This window comes from Gavia stellata, chromosome 21, assembly GCF_030936135.1.
Source record: "Gavia stellata isolate bGavSte3 chromosome 21, bGavSte3.hap2, whole genome shotgun sequence".
In the NCBI taxonomy this organism is placed as follows: domain Eukaryota; kingdom Metazoa; phylum Chordata; class Aves; order Gaviiformes; family Gaviidae; genus Gavia; species Gavia stellata.
Genome location: NC_082614.1, coordinates 5,050,826 through 5,064,717, shown reverse-complemented (window position 1 = coordinate 5,064,717; position 13,892 = coordinate 5,050,826). Strand labels below are relative to the sequence as shown.

The following is a 13,892-nucleotide window of genomic DNA, read 5'->3' as shown; positions in this document are numbered from 1 at the left end:
TATGAAGCTTTACATCCGCAGCTTGTAGGTTACAATTACCAGAACGTTAAGCCCAGAGACGTTCAGGTGAAATTAATGAGTTTTTTTCCTCCCAAATGGCATGGGACAGGCCAGGGGCAGACGGCGGTTACAGCGAAGCGGAACTCAAACGATCGGCGGGGCTGTTCTTCGCCCATTTTCCTGGGGAACGAGGCCGGCGCGATGCCCCCGTGCGCGGCAGGTCCCTTCGGGGACACCCCACCCCTGGCCAGGACAAACGGGGGAAGAGCTGTTGGATACCTGCGAGGCGGAGGAGCAGGGACCCCCCGGCAGCCCCGTCCCCTCCCGAGGCAGCGGGAGCGCAGCCCGCGGCGCCAGAGCCCGAGCCCGCGGCTCCCCGGCCCCTTCCTCCGCGCGGCGAATGGCCGGCGCCGCCGGGCCGCGGAGGAGGGCGCGGGCAGGACGCGGGCAGGACGCGGGCAGGACGCGGGCAGGGCGCCCTCCCTCCCGCCGCAGCGCAGGGCAAGGCCGCGCCGGGCTGCGCGCTCCGCGGGATCCTGCGCGCACGGGGAGCGCTGCGCGGAGCCGGCTCTGCCCCGCACGGCCGCGAGCCCAGCCCTGCGGCCAGCCGACACCTCACCCTTCCGCAGGGCCTCGGGCGCGGGGAAGAGAGCGCTGCAGCCTTAAAAGCGGTGCCGGTTTGCAGGTGCGGAGCCGCTGCCGGCCTCCAGGCCCCTGCACAGGCGGGGTGTTGCCCTCTGCCCCCGCCCCCCTTAAATTGCTTCGACGAAGCAACTGCTGCGTGCACTGCCCCTTTCATAGTAAAACTGTGCAGAATAGAGGGCAGCAAGTTGCTTTTATAGTAGAGAGTATGTTTTAAGGTGTTAATGAGGATCAGACGTGCACCGATAATTGTGATGCACTTAGATGAGCTGAATGAAGAGGCGTGCAGCTCAAACCCACCTTTTCTAGGTGGGCACTGTCTAATAACAGATGAGTCATCCCAACTCAGCTTAGGGGATAAAACTGAAGCAGCTACGATTTTCCTTGAATCAGGTCTGAACACCCCTGTGAACTCTGCCCTCGGCAGAGTTCAATTTAGCAAGGACAGATAACAAGAGTAACGATCTCGCAGCAGGAGTCAACAGCCCCCCCACGCACAGCGCTACCGGGTGCAGGTCCTGAACCCACCCTGAATCCACACTCAAAGTAACTAGCTCATGCCAAGTCCATGCACATACGTGAGCTTTCTCTGCAAAGACAAAGACTACATACTTGAGCGTAGGCATCTTTGTTTCATGGCATGCAGACATATCCTAAAAATCTGCTCATAATCCTCCTTGTTCCTCCAGTCTGCAGCATCTTGTGTTCCGTTGCCCTCGATTTCTTCTTAGGCTTGGATGCTGGCCTTGCAGGACAGTAACTGGCTTCTTGCTCCTGCTGCATGAGACGGCCCTAGATCCAGAGCTGGAGACAGAAAGTCCGGGATGCTTAAAGGACAAAGGCCCACCATGGAACTTTGAGCATTTCATTATCATGCTGGACATAAGAAGCAGTATTTCCTTTTGGCAATTATTCTCCTTTACTCCCTGATTCTGTATTGCTGTCTGGAGTTACAACAAAACATCAGGTCTCTTGATTTTCTGCTTTTTTACTTATTTACATGTATGAAATTTAACAAATGTCTCTCACATTTTATCTTACATATTCACACAACCAGGTACACCTCAAAAGGCAAAGAGGCATTCTGCCACCAGGCACATCAGATGCAAACGGCACCAATCATTTCCAGTGACGGTAAGCTGCTACCATCACACTCTGTGCTGAATCTAACTGCCCTTGAAAACCATTTGCGCGCTCCCTCCTTTACCTCTGCGCTAACTGAAGTTTTGGCAATCAAGGACTGCAGCTACTTGAAACCAAGCTGAGGTCAGGTGACAGATACTGGCAAGCCAAGAGCTCATTCTTTTTCCAAGGGCTTAATCAAATTCTGTTGAATATCAACAGCAATATTGATCAGGTCCCTCTTGGCGCCTCAAGACGAAGCCAACAGAGAGGCTCTTTTCCAGTCATCCTTCACCTCTACTTCCTTGCCACAAGGTAAAGTTTCTAGCTGTCTCGCTAAGAGATACAACCCTATTTCATGGAGCACTAGCATGCATCTTATCTAGACAATCAGTCCAGAACAAAACTAGCCGGCTATCTTTGTTCCAGCAAAAGTCTGTAAAGTCTTTCAGCAACCGATCAGCAAACTTCTCATCCCCAGTGGCACTGGACCGCCACGTTTTTGTCAGCATAGTATTGTAGGCCCAGTTGTAGCCAATGCGCTCTTCGCAAAACATGTTCTGGTTGGTGGAGCTAGTGGAGTTGCGCCGGCGTCGCTGCTGCCCACAAGAAAATTTCCGCTTGGAATATGGTAGCTGCAAAAACACTGTCCCTGGAGGAAACAGAGAGGACTTTAGTCTTAGGTAGACTGGTAGCTGACTTGTTAAATTCTAAAAAGGAAACTGGACTGAGTTTCATTTATTTGCCTTTTAGCAAGATAAAATGGGATACACTTTTCCTCCTTCGCTTTTACATACCGCTTCCTGCAAATAACACCACTGGGAGAGAGCACACTTAGTCTTGCCTTTCTCTTGGTAGATGGGAATGAAGCAAAGCCATAGGCTCTGATCCATCTTTCTAATTTTGCATCAATTTCCATTCTCTTCTGCAATTTTCCAAAATCTCTCTTCCTGTCATTGTCTTAATGTCTCAGCAACCCCTCTGAACATACTAAGTTGTTTTACTGTAATATGCCATGCATGGAGCTTAGTTGGAAGTGCTGATAGATCACCAACATTTATGAAGAATAATAATGTGAGCAAGTGGATCCTAAATGCTTTATCTATCTCCCACAGAGTGTGTACGGGTAGAGATGCATCTACAACTGACCTTAAGCATGAGAACAGAGCACTGACTTGTCCCGACACCTTTCCTTCCTTCTGGCTTCTAGATACACATTTATCTATACTGCACTTAGAATAAGCGCTACCTTTTTTTTTTTATTTCTCAATCTCCTGGAAAGAAAAGTTTCAGAGACACTATAAAGCAAGATTTCAAACCAACACCATTGATTAGTAGCAACACTTTGTGCTTCCCCTACTGCCTCTCCAGTTTTCTGGTTTGTGTTGGCTGATACAGCTACTTGTCATGTGAGTAGGGACATAATGAGGACCAACATCACTGACACAAAACACAAACTGCATGTAAAATGGTTCTTTTGTTTATAATAGCCTCCTCCTTGCTCCAATGCCTGCCAAATATTGCTCACCTGTGACGTGGATATACTGGGGCTTGTTCTCAGCTGGGAAGTTGAAGGCAGAAGCCGAGTATTTATCTTGCACAAATCCAAATCTGGAGAAACAAATGCCAGGGGAATTAAAAAAAAATAAAAAAAAAAATGAGCCACTCCAGCTAGGATTCCTTCAGCCCAAGGCAGGGGCACCAGGGAAAACCTTCCACTATCACAAAGGTTCCCTTTCCTTATGGCCTGAAGGCAAGGGGAAAAGGCATGAAGAGAGCTGAGCTGCTCCAAATATTCTCCGCCAATGCTAGACACAGTGTGAAAGCTTGTAACTCCACACTGATCTCTGTCCTAACTCGTGCCGGAAACAAGAGCACCAGTAGCTCAGTTTGGGAGGGCACTGAGCAGTCCCTGACAAAATGAGGCAGCTGCACACAAGTGAGGGAAGAGCGATAGTCAAGACAGACATTCCTTGGGTATGTTTCAAGCTGTAACATCATTTTTTTCATGCTGGGCAGTATTCCACACAGAACTTCAAGCAGCTCACCTGACAATTCTTTGCTGTTTGGAGAATACTTGTTCCTCTTCTGCTTTCTAAGTTAATGAAAGCTTATTTCCAAGCTAAAGTCCATTACAAAAGGCAGTCTCTCTATCATGAAAAAGACTTTGGCAGCAACACCATGAAACAAACTGGCAGCTCAAGCAGACAAAGGGATAAGGCCTAGATAATACTCAGTTTCCAACAATTCCTTCTCAAACTGGGCCCAAGCTCCTACGTACAGCTCACATCCCGGTCTCCCGCCTATTGTCAATCATTGGTTGTCATCCAGTTCAAGAGTGTTAAGTACACATGAAGGAAGTAACTGTCCCTTCTCAGAAAGAAATCTATTTACAGTCTATCTGCTTCTAACTTAGAACAGGGCACCTTCCAAAGCCAATGCCCTCCCTAGGAGAAGAGTATGGTTTGCTAATGAGTGACAGGCTGAAACACTATCTACTTGTCCCTTGCACCCACAGAACCACCTCCAGGCATTCTAGTCAACTTTTAGTCTAATAATCTGCAAGGAGTCTTCAGAGAGGCAGATAGCATAGAACCCACGTGACTCAGGAGTGACTGTTCAGCATAGGTCTTCATCCTACATTATCCAGGGAGATATGAACCTTTCAGGCATTCTGCTCTGTACATACCTGTATGCTATTGCTTCCTGGAGGAGATGCATACGGTCCCAGTATGTTTCTGGTTCGAAGCCTGAAACAAACAAAAAGGTAACAATTACCTAGTAAAGCCACTTCAAGTTTATGTAACTGGAAGAGTGAATTCTTTTTTATCATGTTTGCGATAAAGACTTCAGTTTTCTTCAGAAGACCTCTGTGCACTTGGTTTTTTCCAGCCATTTCTTTTAGTCACACTTTTTTCTGTCAGCTGTCCCTTGAATGCCGTCTTATTAGAGATGTGTCTTATACACTCCAGTGTCAGATTCATCCCTGAATTTAGTTTTTGTGTGTCTTGAGATGAAGGAGAGGAACATAATGGGGTGTGTGGGAGGGGGCAAGGAAGGAGAGTGGGCTGCTGTGTATCACCACAGAGTGCTCTGAAAATACTTAGTTCAAAGTCAGTGGGGCTACAGTGACCTCACAGCATATGGATTTGTCACTGATTGTTTCACATTTATACCTACACACTGGGTTAAGGGTTAACAAAAATAAAGAAAACTATCATCTTCACTATTTTAAAACAGAGTCCTTCTCACAATGCAATTTTGCCTTTCTCTGCATGGGGACAGGGTTCTCTGATCTTTGAGCTTCCGCCTGAGACTTACCACAACAGCATCACTCAAAAGGGTGAGGTCACATTGCAGAAAAGGAGACTGCACTTTCTATCTCTTAATCTCATGTCCAAACACTCTTACTGTGAACGTAACCATGGCAACAACAACAAAAAAAGAAGATGGCAGTCATGCAAGCCTAATCTCACTGAGAGGGAGAATAAACAAACGCAGGATACAAATGCAGAGTAGCTGTGGGCAGGGTCTACCAGCAAAATAGACTCTTACAGTATAACATCACGTCAGGCAGAATAACTACCTGATATAGGCTCTATAAGGGTATGCAACATTACAGCAACAAAGATCACTGGGGAGACCACCTTCCCTGTGCCTTGGTACTTCTTGCTGCCAACTTCATACAGTGTTGCATGCTGATTAGCCTGCCAGCACAGCTTCCTCCGAGCACCACCTTCCTGAGGGTGGCTGCTGACACGTAAAAACAGGCCCTTCAACCAGCTAATGCATGTCTGGTGAATGAGGTTCTTCATGTCAGCTACATGCCAGAAGGGACCTGCTTGCAGAAAAGTACACCAAGGGGTAAAACAAAGAACATTCCTTACCATCAAACAAATGCTCACTACCCTCCTTCAACAAGCAGCTAACGTTGAGTGGGATGAACAACTGAGCTCGAAGTGGGTCTCCGTATAAGTAACTGGGCAACGCAAATGGGCCTTCCAAGACTGGAACTAGCAAGAAACCACAGGACGTGGCTTTCCGATGCCAACCCTGAACCTGAGAAAAGATTCAAACAATGAATCATATGACATATGTCAAACTGAAGAAGGGCACTTAACGTGCATAGGAGCAACTCATTCCCTGAGAATAGATCAGACATGCTCAATTCTCCACAGGCTCAGCTTGCTTTGCATGGCAAGCACACAAGCGTTCTTGTAAGCAAAGCAGTACAAGCACAAGACATCAGGCTTTCCTTTAAGTGCCACATCAATCATAAAGCACTTAAAAATAGGACATTTTTCAGGAACCGATTCAGCCTACTTATCATCAGTGGCTAAGCACTGCTGCTTTACTGGAACCGTGCAATAGATTTTAAATAAAAGCAAAACCAATCACCTAGTGCTATCTGGCTGGGTGGGGTAAAACCTGGTGTTAAATAATTTGAGTTTTACAGAAGCTACAAAAGGGAAAACAAAAAATCTAAAAATTAAGAAGTGACACAAACCACTTGCATTTTCAATTCAAGATGTTTTCAGCAAGTTAAAAAAAAAAGCTAAAAAGCACTGCTGAACAGGAAGAACACATTGCCTGGAAAAGCCCTGTCATGAAAGCAATTCCACTGAGATTTAAAGTTTTCAGGTTTGGGAATAGAAGGAATGCAATGTGAAATAGATTCTTCTCCAAAGACCCAGTTCAGGGCTTAAGATTTGCCTAAGGGGGACTTAAATTTATCACCTTGACCTGTACTGATCTCTGCATACAGTGCATGAAACCCACTAGAAGCAGAACACTATCCTGCAGACAGAATGGCTATAGATAGCATGATAAATGATGACCAGATGAAGCAATGCTAACAACCACCAGTAAAATTACTTATGGAAATAAGGGCAGATCCAACCCACTATCTCTCTCCTAATACCTCCCATGACTACGCTCCCAGTAGTCTAAGGGATACAGAGGCCAGACGGGCATCGCTGCGGCCACCCAGAACACAAGGACTCTTACCATCTCAAAAAGAACAGCTGCAGTCACTGCCATCCAGTGTAACTTGATTTCAAAGGCAGCATTCAGGGAGAAATTGCCATGGTAATAACAACTGCACCACTCCAAACGGTCAGTGCGGTTATTCACATCCACATCAAGCGTCACTGTCCGTTGCTCAGGCACTGTGGCAGCTACGCAGCCAAGGAATGGGGGTATATTTAAAAGATGCATTAAAGAGCAGGTGGGAGACAGGATGAAGAGAACACAAGAAACAAGACAAGCTATTTGAAATTAATTTGTCCTCCCACTCCTCCCTAAATATTTTTGGGCTAGCAGAATAGTCCCAGAATGCTGCTCATCCAGATCATAAAAGACAAAAAGACCTGAAGTATTACTCATGTCAGGGGTCTGTGCCACACAATTACCTCCCCAAGCAGCCAAAGACATTTCAGCTGCAATAAAGAGACAGAACCAAGAGTCAAGCAGCTAATCAATAAGCGACTGGTGCCATCATTAAGTATGGCTAGACAACATCAGCTCCTTCATACCCAAGACATTCCAAATTGGTTTTAGTATTTCTGTATGCCCCCACCAGAAATCACAACAGGGTGCTGTTACACAGGGCAGGAGCATTCCAGGACTTCCCACAGCTAAAGGAGATTAGAAGTTAAACTTCTTGTTTCTTTAACCCCATATCAATATCCCACATTACCGCATTGCTAAAACTGCACATCCAACAGTTTTTGTAAAAGCATGAAAAGTCAGCCAAGACTCACACAGCAGCATTACAATCACTGCAATACCTTCTACTGCTTTGCAGTAAGTGCTGGGATAGTGCCCAAGATCCAGCTCCCTTTGTCCCCTCCACGCCAGCATCCCCATGAAAGATAATGTCAGGTATCAGCCGAGAGAGGAAGAGAAGCACAGGAAGTAGAAGTGACCTGGCTGGTGTCATACAGCAGACTGCAAGGCCAGGGATAGAACCCCGATCTCCTGACTTTGAGACCAAAAGTCCTGCTACGAACCATGCTGTCACTTTCAACTTTTCTTTAGGCAAATATATAAATTTAACATTTCTATAATGTTAAAAATTGACACAAAACAAAGGGCTGCAATAGTACTATTGAAACACCTTTGCCCCTTTTTTTATTGCATGCACAAGGGATGGATATTGTTACTTCTTAAGTAGAGGAAGATGTGCACCCTTTCATATGATCAGCTTTTACATGACCTTATAATTTAATGGCTTAATGTCGCTTAAAAATGGTTGAAGTTCTTCCTCAAGGTAGATGGAAAGTTCCCACCTTCACTTCTATTGCAAGTTAGCTGGAGACAGTTTTCAAGGGTATAAAAAAATCCTTTATATTGCTATTACTGCAGCTTAGGAACAGGAAAAAAAAAAAAAACCCAATAAAAATGGAAGAACATCACCCAGTTTTGTTTTGTAAATAAGATCCATTTTTGTCTTTGGGAAATGTATCATCTGCAATTTCTAAGTTGGTCTGGTATTGTCAGACAGACCAACACCTTGTGATTTTCTTTTTCTTACTCCTTTTCAGTGCAGTATCACTGTGAATGCAATGCTTGTGGTTAGAAGGTTACGGTGCCAGTTTTGTAACAAAGTATGCTGGAAAACAACATCCCAAAAGCTGTAAAGCGAAAGCGGCTCAGTCAGGTCGATGTTGGTCATTAGCTAAGAGGTCAGTGATAACACCAGCGTCCAGCGTGCCCAAAATGGCACACTATGAAGAATGAGCTCCCTGCTCCCTTAGACTGCTCCTTTTTCCAGATAATGCAGACTCCCCATTAGGGCTGGAGCTTCTCTCTCCACCTTGGTTGCGTAATTCACATGTAAAGTAACAGGAACACAGTCCAACCAGGTGAGCTAATCAAAAGGACCTTAAAAACTGAGGAGAAATATCCATGTGTCTGAATTCAGAAGCTTCAGATTAAAACCAACTTAGTTTTAATAGAATAAACTCTGGCTTCCGTAGATGTGATTTTAAGAGGACTCACCTGCTTCCCAATTGTCTTGTACCATGGAGTATTTAACTAATGATTTATTGTGTAAATCGGAGAGGAGCAGGCAGGTTATTCTCCAGTCACAGACTACACTACATACATGACTACAATTGCCAGTGCATGCATTGCTATAAATCAAAAGGGACAAGATTAGGTATATCACAGGTCAGACTTCCACTGGGAAGGGAAAGGGGACAATCACTGGCCAAGTGATAGGGGAATTGGGAGGGATAAAGATTTTGGAGATACATGGAGCTTGTTCCAGAGCTCCCAATGCTTGCATGCAATTTTATGTCACAGCCTGACATTTAGGGAAGGTGGGGAGGGGAAGAAATAAAAACCACAACCAAATCAAAGCCAAGAGAGGAACAAATGAAGTCACGTGGACCAGAGGTCATCTGGGTTTAGTAAAGCTCCTTGCCTCAGATGAACTGGTAAGGTTTTGGTTTTTAATACTGTTTAGAAGAGGGACAGCATAGAAACATCAATTAAACTAGTTCCCTTCCAAGAAAAAAGTTCCACACTGGATTTTTCTCCAAGAAACTATTACTCCTGGAATAACTAGACTGCATGTGAGCAATCTGAAGGCATTTTTCTTTCATCCAAGGACTGCAAATTAGTTAAACAGCAGAATGGACATAATTCTGACTGAAATGATAAAAGGAGGGCTACACAGGTGTGTAACTACATCACATGCTGAGGGAATACACTCTTTCCTGGCTGGCGTTAGAGAAAAGGTGAGAGGGGCACTAAAGCACCCTTCTTTCTTTGCCTGTTTCCCCAGGTGCAAGCTTACTGAGTCTCAGTCTTCTCATCTCACAAAAGACGACATAGAAAAGTGAAGTGGTTTTCTTGGGCTAAATAGTGAGTAAGAGATCAAAGCAGGAACAGGATCCGGCCCAAGTGCCTCCAGCCTTCACAATACTTTCATGCCAGCCTACGTTCAGGCTTCAGCTCTGGCCAATCATTGAGCTAATGAGGTTGGATACTAGCCATGGCAACAGATTTACTGTGTGAGAGGGAAAAATACCCTGCATATGTTGGTTTCAGTGAATTAACCATTAATTCAGACTTCCTATCCTTAACACTTTCCCACTTCTGATGCTGTTCCTCTTCAAACAAGGCTTTCAGAAATACACAAGGATTACTGTAACTTCAGGTTTAAGAGATACTACACCAGCCATCAAGTCACTTCTCTTCAGAAGGTCAAATATACAAAACAGGAGAACAGCAGAATTTTCTTTTTATCCTTAATTGATAGGCCTTTAAAAGATGCATCTAAATAAATCTGAAGTTGCAGTTCCATAGCAATGATTTTTTTGTCATTTTAAACAGGGAAAGAGGAACAAAAGCAAGTGACTCAGGCTGGCCTGGAAACGCAACAAAAAGCTGACAAAGCAACACAATCACGCAGCCAGTATGTTTCACAGGCTGTTAATGGTAGTCAGTGTTATACTTCACACATTACAGAACTTTAGATATTATAATGATATCTTGCCCAGCAGCAAGACCTTCCATAGACAGACCCTACTGCTTCCACACTGCCAGGATCATTGGCAGCTGGGCTTCCCAGACTTTAATATAAGGAGCCTGGCTATACACAGTTCAGATTAGCTGAGAAGCGGCCAGCACATCACAGAAAACTTCTAACACATCTGGATCTCACTGTGGCTTTTGCCATTAAGAAGCAATTAGACATGTCATTTTAAGTACAGTTTGGTTGCTCTGCTGGTCTCACAGCTTATCCCTCCATGCTCATCACAGTTTGTGAAGTCTCTCTGGATCTGCAAGGAGACAAAGTCAGTATTTTCCTCTCCAAATTCTAGAGCATGGCATGGGGAGGAGGTTCAAGAACAAGGAATATTTAAAGAATACTTTTTACTGTATTCCCGTACTCAGAAGCAAAAATTGCCTGCTCAGCCAGTGAAACACACCTCCAGCATATGAGAACAAGTCCACGTGCAAGACACATGTAAGGCCAGCATGAAATTTGCAGCTTTATTGCTGGTCCACGTGAGATCATACCCTTGGCTGGCTGCTCTTCCCCTTTCAAACTATCCCCTTGAACTTCCCCAGCTGCCACCTGTGCTGTGCATCTACCTAATAGTGCAGCTGCCTGGCTCCGTCCTCCGAAACTGCGGCTAAAGGAACTGTGCCTACTTGCATAGGAGGCTGGGCGGCTGGGCAGCCAGGGCAGGAAAAACGCTGGGATTTCCGAGTGCAGGAGCTCTTCTGCCACAAACGCCACCTCAAACCATTTCCTCTGGAAGGCAGAGAAGTCATCCATCGCAGCTGTGTGCCACATGGCAGGCTGCTGCATGCCCACTGAACAAAAAGCAAGGGGAAGGACAGATTGCAGTTAGAAACAAGTGTTCAAGATCAAGAAAGAGATGCAGTTCTTTCTGAAAAAGAGGAAGGAAAAAAAATAGGTTATGTTGTCTGCAATTCCTTTTTTTTTTTTTTTAACCAAAAAGGCTGAATTTCTTTGACTCTCTTTAGAGCACTCTTTTTGGTTGCTCCCAAAATGCATTTCTGCTGCAGCACCCATAAGAATCAAGTACAGCTAGTGATTATGCAAAGGAATAATGAGGAAAGTCTTGTAATAACACAATGCTGACCTCGGTCTGGTTCTTTGTCCACAACAATCTTGTAAAAATAAAAGCCATAAATAAAGGTTCGTAAAGCTTCTCCAGATGCATGGACAATAAGCTGCTCTTCTAGCATTTTCTGAACAAAAAAAATAAAGAGAACAGAGCAAACACGATAAAAAAGAAGTCACTCTTCCAGTTACATAAAAAAGGTTGCTAGAGAACATTAGGAAATAATTTTCTTTTTCTTGACATCTTTTTGTCCAGATATGTGCCTAACGAGAATATCAGCAATGTTATCTCTTGATATTCAGTAAATGTATCAAGTCCTTATCTCCCTGAGAAATTGTGTTTGACCTTCCCGCAGATGTCTGCCTTCCTCCCTTACCCTGCTCTGGTTTTATAGATAGATTTATAGGAAGGTAAGAGGTTGGAAACATTCTAGGTTCTCTGTTAATTGATATGGGATCTCAGCAGAGGAACGAACTCCAAAACATTTCCAACCTTTTGCCCCTGACACAGCTCGATAGGAAAGAAAAAAAAAAATTCATCAACACAAGCAGTGTATCTTGCATAAAGTGTGTATACTTCAGCATTCATAAAAAAGAGGTCATTAACTAATTATCAGAAGAAAAACCAGAACTAAAACCGAAACCAAATCACACTGTAGTGCCTCATAATTCTAACTCAACTGAGATTTCTTGGTAACTACTAGCTAATTGGAGGTTATACACAGAACTGTCGTCATATATGAAGTGGAAAAAATAATATATATTACTACTGAAGAATACGTTGCTGTTTTGTGATAGGGAATCCAAAAAATGTCATCATTACCTCATATTCTGTTGAACACTGTTTTCAATACCTATCAGTAAGAAGATTTTAATAAGAAACAGAAATTATTGCTATGCTTTCCTCTACAATTCTTTCTTCAGAGTGAGGTATTTCTGGCCCTCCATATACCCCTTGATAGTTCTCTTACCTGCATTATATCAATCGCCATGGCTTGGGTTTGCACACCTTCCACATTATTCACCAGCCAGTGTACAACTTCTGCACTGATGAAACAGTACGGAGAGAGGCCCTTCTGTTCAGAGAGCAACTGGATCCCTGTGCTGAGTCACAGTAAGTCACACATGTTAACATGGACTGACTGATAGTTCTTTTAAGTTACAAAGGCAAAAATCAATGCTGGGGAAAAAAAAGAGGGGGGATAAAGACACAGGACAAGAAACGCACAGTGGCCTCTTACAAAACATCTAGACAAGATGTTAAGCATATTTATATTAAAAACTTACGAGGGGTGTTTCATGGCTTCGAGAATCTCTATCAAGGTGGAGGAGGAAGTCAGAGTGCTTGCTGAACACTGCTGAGAGCTGGGAAGTAAACACAAGCACGTTCAAAAATCAAGGAAGCTGCCAGATTTGTTCAAATATGTACATTTAAGAAAAATGCTCTCTCTTCTTTTCCCAACAATGGTTTTGCCGTATTTATTTCCTTTTTCATCTAAAACATCTGAAAGCATCAGACCTGTATTTTCCCCCTGAGGCTGTCAGGTCATTGCTATATTGACCCAATGCACACTATATTACATACAGCCATACTCAGGGCGAATTGAGAGTAAATGTTTTGAGGCTTTTTTTTTTTTTTTAAACTATAATATACAACCGCAGGAAACAGGTGCTAATACAGTTTATTTTTAATGTTGCTTCCTCCTCGGTGTCTCGCCTCCAGGTTAGAACCTCTTGGATTTCATCAGCCTATTCGATCCAACTAGACCTGCAGGGTCCTCCTTTGCTAAAACAGACAGAAGACAGATGTCAATTCAAAGCCTGGTTTTCTGCTAACAGATTTCAGAAATGGAATTTCTTCGTTTTTCATTTCTTGAAGAAGGAAGCTCTTTTTGTGGGTGGGGAAATCAGGCCTTGTGTACATTTAATTCTGGAAAACTGGGTTGCAAAGCTTATTTTACTACCACTCTTTCTGCATGTGGAAATGCTGCAGTAAGGTCTTGTGACAAGTGCCTTTTAGTGCTGACAGACACAGGACATCTTGTTCTCATGTTCGTGTTTAAGTGCCCATTCCTTGACACCAGAAAGGGGAATGTAACTGAACAGAACTGCAGTATAGCACTACTGTGCTTTTCTTACCCGCCCTCTGCAGCACTAGCTGTGGTATATCCTTGGTCTGCAACATTCTGGGAACTTCCGAAGGTCTGCGTGCTGCCCCTGTCAGGTAATTGCCCTGTGTTTATCAATGTGTTGCCATCTGAGGCTGCAGGAACTGATTGATCTATAGAGACCTGCAAGGAGTAAACACAGCAACATCTTCATGAAATTTATCATGTAATCCGTTTCCCATTTTCTCCCCTCCCTACATCATCTATCTGTATCTCAGCTCAATTTAGTTAACAAGAAGCAATACTGTAAGGCAAGCACAAGCATATGCAGAAAGGCTAAATACAGTCTTACTTTTGTCATCACTACAGAGCTACTGACAAACACAAAATTCAGACCCCAGTAAAGATGAGGA

The 13,892-nt window shown here is 44.1% G+C and overlaps 1 protein-coding gene across 1 annotated transcript in view; it reads right to left on the bottom strand.

Annotated features, from left to right (window-relative positions):
- Positions 1 to 1,669: 1,669 nt before the first annotated feature.
- Positions 1,670 to 13,892, bottom strand: part of DEPDC5 (DEP domain containing 5, GATOR1 subcomplex subunit) — a 46,681-nt gene continuing 34,458 nt past the window's right edge. Inside the window, exons 34-43 of the mRNA XM_059827468.1 lie at positions 13,511 to 13,662; positions 12,659 to 12,736; positions 12,343 to 12,475; positions 11,391 to 11,499; positions 10,873 to 11,097; positions 6,772 to 6,941; positions 5,652 to 5,823; positions 4,454 to 4,514; positions 3,293 to 3,375; positions 1,670 to 2,416 (exon numbers count right to left, since the gene is read on the bottom strand). Of these exons, the coding sequence (XP_059683451.1) occupies positions 2,121 to 2,416; positions 3,293 to 3,375; positions 4,454 to 4,514; positions 5,652 to 5,823; positions 6,772 to 6,941; positions 10,873 to 11,097; positions 11,391 to 11,499; positions 12,343 to 12,475; positions 12,659 to 12,736; positions 13,511 to 13,662 (1,479 nt within the window). The 3' untranslated portion in view covers positions 1,670 to 2,120. The remainder of the gene's footprint in view (positions 2,417 to 3,292; positions 3,376 to 4,453; positions 4,515 to 5,651; positions 5,824 to 6,771; positions 6,942 to 10,872; positions 11,098 to 11,390; positions 11,500 to 12,342; positions 12,476 to 12,658; positions 12,737 to 13,510; positions 13,663 to 13,892) is intronic.